The sequence below is a fragment of the Myotis brandtii genome, unplaced genomic scaffold (assembly GCF_000412655.1).
Source record: "Myotis brandtii unplaced genomic scaffold, ASM41265v1 scaffold674, whole genome shotgun sequence".
Taxonomy (NCBI): Eukaryota; Metazoa; Chordata; class Mammalia; order Chiroptera; family Vespertilionidae; genus Myotis; species Myotis brandtii.
In genome coordinates this window covers 542,024-549,641 of record NW_005370630.1, presented here as the reverse complement: position 1 = coordinate 549,641, position 7,618 = coordinate 542,024, and the positions used below count along the sequence as shown (strand labels likewise).

The 7,618-nt window shown below is 44.9% G+C and overlaps 1 protein-coding gene across 1 annotated transcript in view; it reads left to right on the top strand.

Moving 5' to 3' along the window:
* The first annotated feature begins 406 nt into the window (after window positions 1-406).
* PRDX1 (peroxiredoxin 1) overlaps window positions 407-7,618 on the top strand; it is a 13,217-nt gene continuing 6,005 nt past the window's right edge. Inside the window, exons 1-5 of the mRNA XM_005881265.2 lie at window positions 407-510; window positions 2,834-2,950; window positions 5,109-5,262; window positions 5,629-5,751; window positions 7,001-7,131. Of these exons, the coding sequence (XP_005881327.1) occupies window positions 2,845-2,950; window positions 5,109-5,262; window positions 5,629-5,751; window positions 7,001-7,131 (514 nt within the window). The 5' untranslated portion in view covers window positions 407-510; window positions 2,834-2,844. The remainder of the gene's footprint in view (window positions 511-2,833; window positions 2,951-5,108; window positions 5,263-5,628; window positions 5,752-7,000; window positions 7,132-7,618) is intronic.

Genomic DNA, 7,618 nt, shown 5'->3' with positions numbered 1-7,618 from the left:
GGAGATGGAAGCAGCAATCTTGTAATTAGAACAACGAAGGAGGCTAAGCACTGAGGGGCACTGAGGATCAACACTAAGGCAGAGGATGTGGGGGCCCGAGGGGAACACTTGGATAGCTCGCAGGGCTCGTTGCGGTTCAATGTGGTGCAGCAGCGAGACCCTCTATCCAGGTTTGGGTTTTGAGCTCCCGGATAGCGGAGCGTCTGGAGTCGATCCAGAGTGTGTGTGTGCCTCACTCCGACCCCGACCACGGGTGGCAGGTATGGGGGGATTGGTACTTTGGGCACCGAGCCCGCCCCCAGGGAAAGCGCTGAGTCATTCCGGCTGGGAGCGTTGGATCCGGACTGGGCTCCGGCCAGATCCCCCTCCCCTCTGCCCCTCCCGCACCCCGACCCGCTCTGACTCTCGCGAGAACCATACCGGCTATAAAAGCAGCGCAGCGAGGCCGCGCGCGCTTTTCGTGCGTCTTCTTCCTGCTTGACTGGTTTTGCCATTTTTGCTTCAGTGCTGGTGAGTATGTGGGCCGCGCGGCCTCTGCAGGTGGAGCGCCCCGCATTCCGCAGGTCGCCTTTTATTCCCCTCCCAGCCCCCCCTCCGGGCTGAACTGGGGGTGCTGTGACTGGGGAGGCGTCCGGGCGCGGCCTGCCGCCCAAGAGTGGCCAGGCGGTTTGCGCACCTTCGCGTGGACACACCTGTGGGTCCTAGGGGTTGGGTGAACCCCGAGGCTAACGGAGGCTCGAGTCCGCTCCCATCCACCAGGGCACAGGGCACAGGGCACGGATTGGCTCGGAGGGGCGGGCTGGTGGTGGTGTCCCCTCGATTAGGGCGGTTCGAGAAGCTTCTGGAATGGACTCGGAAGCTGACCTGAGGTCACCCCTCTTTCACGTGGTAGGTGTAAAAAAGCTGTCCCCTGGCCTGGGCCGTTACTAGCTGTGAAGCTTCGGATATTACGGTTCCCTTCCCCGCCTTTCTTTTTCCATCTGCAGAATGGGGATGGTGGTGATCCCAGGTGCCTCGGGAAGACGGCTCTTTCCTGCGGGCGCTCCCCGAAGTGCTGGGGTGGGAGTGATGGCGGGAGGAGCGGGAGGGTACCTTCAGTGCGGTTTGAGGGTGTGGTTTTTGGCTGGGAAGTTCTTGGGCTGATCTGACGAGTCCCACCCGGGCTGGAAGTCCAACGGGCTTTCCCCGATTGGTCCGGCCTTAGTGGGGGCCGCCTGGAAAAGCAGGTTCGGACGAGGCCACTTATGTTAGGGTCACACTCTGTATTTGGTCGCCAAGTTGCAACGTCCCTTACCGTTTTTTGTTTTTTAAATTGTTGTTATGAAAGGTATTAAGCAGTAAAAAGTTTGAGATAATCAATGCTCACAACGTTTCTTTCGGTTGTGGTAGTATGACCCCAAACCGTTGGTACTAGAAAATGAGCTTCTTGAGGCTTTCAAACCCATGGCTTACCTGCATCTAATTCTTAACTCCTTGGAGTTGACCTGGGTGAATCCAGTGCCACATTCCTGTTTAGCAATAGGTTGGCTCTTGTACTTATTGCCCCAGGATCTTGACCCTGAGGTCAGACACCCATTTTTGAAAGGACTTGTAGGGCTTAAACACAAATACCTAAAGTTTTGAGATTGAGCAGATGCCAGAATTCTGGTCTTGCCTCTTAAAAGGCTGGATGGGCTTTAGGGTATGTGTTCTTGGCAAACTACCACGTGTGCTTGAATATCAAGTGTGCTTCCCACGTTATGAATACAGATGGAGGCGCAGGCCAGGGAAAGGGCAGTATTACCCGCTTTTGGGAGTCAGGCACTCTGGCATTGTGCATTTGGGTTCAGGTTTGAGAGTCTCCAACCCCCCTCCCCTCTCTGCTTCTGTATGATGAAATTATAGAGGAAAATGCCATTGCACAAATGATGGTTCAGAAAAAGTAATGGAGGTTACTTCAATTATTAAAGAAATTGCTGTTTTTAAATGAAAACAAAAGTTGATATTCAGAGATATGTAATATCTGGTTTTCTTTCAAAAACTGGAAAGCTAAGTGTATGCTTCTTACTAATCTAAAAGTTAACGTAGGTGACAGGGGAAGATTTAACTTCGAGTGGTGGGCACACGGTGCAATATATAAAGATCTTGTAACAGAAACCCACACCTGAAACCTATGTGACCATGTTGACCAATGTCACCCCAGTAAAATTAATTTTTAAAAAAGTTAATGTAGCCCTAGCTCAGTGATGGCGAACCTTTTGAGCTCGGCATGTCAGCATTTTGAAAAACCCTAACTTAACTCTGGTGCCGTGTCACATACAGAAATTTTTTGATATTTGCAACCATAGTAAAACAAAGACTTATTTTTTGATATTTATTTTATATATTTAAATGCCATTTAACAAAGAAAAATCAACCAAAAAAAGAGTTCGCATGTCACCTCTGACACGCATGTCATAGGTTCGCCATCACTGCCCTAGCTGGTTTGGCTCAGTGGGTAGAGCGTCAGCCGGCGGACTCAAGGGTCCCAGGTTCGATTCCGGTCAAGGGCATGTACCTTGGTTGCAGGCACATCCCCAGTAGGGAGTGTGCAGGAGGCAGCTGATCGATGTTTCTCTCCCATTGATGTTTCTAAATCTCTATCCCTCTCCCTTCCTCTCTGTAAAAAATCAATAAAATATATTTTTAAAAAAAGTTAATGTAAAAACAAAACAAACAAAAAAAAACTTAATGTATATATTCAGGGCCACCAGGTAAATCCTTTATTGTTCTACAGTTAAGTTGATGGAGGGTACTGGTTATCTAGAAAAAGAAGACTTGTTTCAAGTTAATTTCCTCTTTTTATCCTTTCCAGCTGATAGCAAGATGTCTTCAGGAAATGCTAAAATCGGCCACCCTGCCCCCAACTTCAAAGCCACAGCTGTTATGCCTGATGGTCAGTTCAAAGATATCAGCCTATCTGACTACAAAGGTAAGCCTATTACATTAGGTTCATTGAAATGCAATTATTTTGCTATCTAGAGATGGCTTGTTCGATTTTTGTATTTCTGTATTTTTGATTGTAAAATGATTTATGTCTCCTAGATCAAGGTGTTCAGGGTGGTAGGCTGTTGCCTTTAGGTTGAAGTGAAATGGTGATTATCGATAGTTATCCTAGGTCCAGACTATTTTGGAGAAAGCACATGCTTCATTTTGCCTAAACTAATATATTAGCTCTTTTATCTTCTCAGTACTCCTCAGTTGTATTATTGGAGACAATCTGATGATCTCAGTCTTACTATTTCATTATAAGAAGTCTTCAACAATTTAAAATCTCAGAGCTCATACTTGGAGCTGTGACACTGCTTGTTCAGTTTATGAACTATGTGTCATAGCTACTGTATTAGTAGAGGGTTTAGGCACATTCACTTGACTGTTTTGCCCCCAAGGGAGAGTTGATGTCATCGTTGGAATAGCTCTCTTTTCTGTTAGAGATTCATGCAGACACTTGTCAGGTTCTAATAAGGTTCTCTTTTACCTCACAGTTGGGAGCAGCTGGGTCTTCTGGAACAATTGAACGCAAACCTCAAACTCCTGTGTCAAGTATAGTGATGTGTGTAGTGATCAGTTCCTGGAGTCAGCTTTTGGATAGAACATGTGACTAGGTTTCCTAACACACTTGTTGGTTGGAATGAGAGCAGGTTAGTGGGATCCTATGGAGGGAAGCTTCTGGCAAAACATGGTAAGTAGGATCATAGAGAGGTGGCCCTAGCTCAAGGGTAAAGGTAGGATGTGTAGGAAGAGCTGCTTTCTGCCCACCAGGGCTTGACCTGCTGAGGCCTTAAAGTGCTTGTTAGGCAAAGCCCTGGAGAGAGGTTGTTTAGAGGAGTTTCTAGTGATTCTGATTTTCAAAGTGAATGTCAAAGGAACAACTTGTTTTGACTCTCAAACATGGCTGCTGCCTGGAAGTGAGTGAGTCGTCTAATTGAACTGTTGTAATAGCCCAGCGCATTAGGTGTGAGGGGCTACCTGGCCTTTGAAGAGCTATTCAGTTGGTAATCTGAGTGACTTCAGTAAAAGTCCAACTGGAAGTCCTGTTAACTACCAGGATTTTTGGAATGTTTGCCACATAAAATTTTTCTTATCAGGCTGATTAGGAACATATTTATGGTGATTCAGGCGATCACTTAAACCTTACCCACTCCATTACTGTGGTTCATTGTGAAAGAAGTGCAAAGGCTCTGACTTCTTGTTGGTCTCTTACTACCCTGCAACAGAGAATTCAGCATTTCAGCTTTTTATTGGGCACTGATTGTAAGCATTGGCATTGGACTATCCAGTAGATAACTGCATTCTTGTTTTTGCTTTTCTTCATTGGAGAACTTGGTATCTGTGCTAATTTTTTAAAAATATATTTTATTGATTTTTTACAGAGAGGAAGGGAGAGGGATAGAGAGTTAGAAACACCAATGAGAGAGAAACATTGATCAGCTGCCTCCTGCACACCTCCTACTGGGGATGTGCCCGCAACCAAGGTACATGCCCTTGACCGGAATCGAACCTGGGACCTTTCAGTCTGCAGGCTGACGCTCTATCCACCGAGCCAAACCGGTTAGGGCCTGTGCTAATTTTAACTATCCAGAGAAGATAAAAATTAGACTGAACAGCCTGGCTGGTATGGCTCAGTGGTTGAGTGTCCACCTAAGAAAAGGTTCGATTCCTGGTCAGGGCACATGCCCAGTTTGTGAACTTGATCCCCAGGAGGGTACATGCAGGAGGCAACCAATCAATGATTCTCTCGCTCCATCATTGATGCTTTTGTCTCTCTCTTCCTCTCCCTTCCTCTCTGAAATCAATAAAAATATATTTAAAAAAAATTTAGTTGTGTATTTGGCAGCTAATATGGAGACAGAAAAATAAAGCATGGACTGGGAAGGAACTTTTCCATGCAGGTCCTCCTGCAAGAGGTTCTGAAAGTGGCTGCCAGGAGACATCTATGTTTGAGCATCTTGACATCTAGCAATTGTGTCTGGCATCAACTTAAAAAGGCCTCTTTTTCTGTTGGAATATGTATTTTCTTGTCTATTCTCTATAAAGCAAGGATGTCTGTTTCAAAGGCTAACTTGGGGTTCTTTTTTTCTTTTTTCCAGGAAAATATGTGGTGTTCTTCTTTTACCCTCTTGACTTTACCTTTGTGTGCCCCACGGAGATCATTGCTTTCAGTGACAGGGCAGAAGAATTTAAGAAAATCAACTGCCAAGTGATTGGTGCTTCTGTGGATTCTCACTTCTGTCACCTGGCATGGTAAATCCGTTGGTCCATTTGACATATGGACTTTTTAACTAAGCAGGAACTGGAATTAGAAGGCTTTGGCAATAGACTTTCTCAAGTATTGGCTTCTGGCTCCTCATGGAAGGAGTGCAAAGGCTCTGGCTTCCTCTTGTTGCTTTCTTATTACTTGGCAGCAGAGGAGAAGCAGCTTGGGTTGCAGCTGAGTATACCCTGATGACCTTAACTATCCTTAGCCATTCAGTTTACTGCTGGAAAAGTTTGAAGTTTCTGGGAAGTAGGTTAGAAATGTTGGAAAGGGGGAGGGTGTAGATACAGTTAATGTATTTGCTACACAAGAGTTTGCGTGAATGTGATTTATATGTGTGCCCTTTGCTGTAGGATCAACACACCCAAGAAACAAGGAGGACTGGGTCCCATGAACATTCCTTTGGTGTCAGACCCCAAGCGCACCATTGCTCAGGACTACGGAGTCTTAAAGGCTGATGAAGGCATCTCATTCAGGTATATACCTGGGGGTGGGGGTGTTGCTGACATTTATTGTGATAGATATGATTGACTGAGGCCCTTTTATTTGGAGAAAGGTAGAGCCCTGATCTGTACAGATTCCTTTCTCATTTCATTTTTTTAATCAGTTTTATTAAGAAATAATCGATATATCACCCTAGCTAGTTTGGCTCAGTGGATAGAATGTCAGTCTGCAGACTTAAGGGTCCTGGGTTTGATTTCCAGTCAAGGGCACCTACCTTGGTTGCAGGCTCAATCCCTGGCCCTGGTCGGGGCATATATATTAGGCAACCAACCCATGTCACTTTGATGTTTCTCTCTGTCTTTTCCTCTCCCTTCCACTCTCTAAAATCAGTGGAAAGATGTCCTCAGATGAGGATCAACAAAAAAATAAAATGAAATAATTGATATACATCACAGTATTAAATTTAAGGTGTACAGCATGATGGTCTCATTTAAAAAATATATATATTTTTATTGATTTCAGAGAGGAAGAGAGAGATTGAAACATCAATGATGAGAGAGAATCACTGATGGGCTGCCTTCTGCATGCCCCCCACGGGGGATTGAGCCCAAACCTGGGCATGTGCTCTGACTGGGAATTGAACTGTGACCTCCTGGTTCATAGGTCGACAACGACTGAGCCATGCTGGCCAGGGATTGGTCTCATTCTTTATGCAGGGGCATCCTCACTAAGGGCAAGGCCTGTGCACGTCTGGGAGACCAGCCCATTTCCATTGCTTCTCTATTCTAATAAACCAGTTTTTTAAATTTTTTTAAAAATACATTTTATTGATTTTTTACAGAGAGGAAGGGAGAGGGATAGAGAGTTAGAAACATCGATGAGAGAGAAACATCGATCAGCTGCCTCCTGCACACCCCATACTGGGGATGTGCCTGCAACCAAGGTACATGCTCTTGACCGGAATCGAACCTGGGACCTTTAAGTCCGCAGGCCAACGCTCTATCCACTGAGCCAAACCGGTTAGGGCAAACCAGTTTTTAATTTTTAGAAATTTATTGATTAATTTTACAGAGAGAGGAAGGAGAGAGAAACATCAATTTATTGTTCCGTTTATTTATGCATTTATTGGTTGCTTTTTGTATGTGCCCTGACCAGGAATCAAACCCGTAATTTTGGCGTATCAGGACAACACTAAGCTACTGAGTTACCCAGCCAGGGCTGCCTAACCAGTTGTTAAATCTGTACTGCCTCTTTCTCAAACCTTCAATCTTTTCTTCCCAGGGGCCTCTTTATCATTGATGATAAAGGTATCCTTCGCCAGATCACTGTGAATGACCTTCCTGTTGGCCGCTCTGTGGATGAGACTCTGAGACTAGTTCAGGCTTTCCAGTTCACTGACAAACATGGGGAAGGTAATTCAGTCTGTTTGGTGACAAGACAACAAAATGGTGGATGGATGGGAAAGATGTGGTAGGAACAAAGTCTACCAAACAAAGAGAGTGATTATGTTTCTTTAAGAAATTGAAGTTTCTGGATTATAGTGCGTTGTGGGGGTGGGGTAATAGAAAAGCTTGGGGAGAAGACTATAAAGCAGTGGTTCTCAACCTGTGGGTCGCAGCCCCTTTGGGGATCGAACGACCCTTTCACAGGGGTCGCCTAAGACCATCGGAAAACACATATAATTACATACTGTTTTTGTGATTAATAACTATGCTTTAATTATGTTCAATTTGTAACAATGAAAATACATCCTGCATATCAGATATTTATATTACGATTCATAACAGTAGCAAAATTACAGTTATGAAGTAGCAACGAAAATAATTTTATGGTTGGGGGGCACCACACATGAGGAACTGTATTAAAGGGTCATGGCATTAGGAAGGTTGAGAACCACTG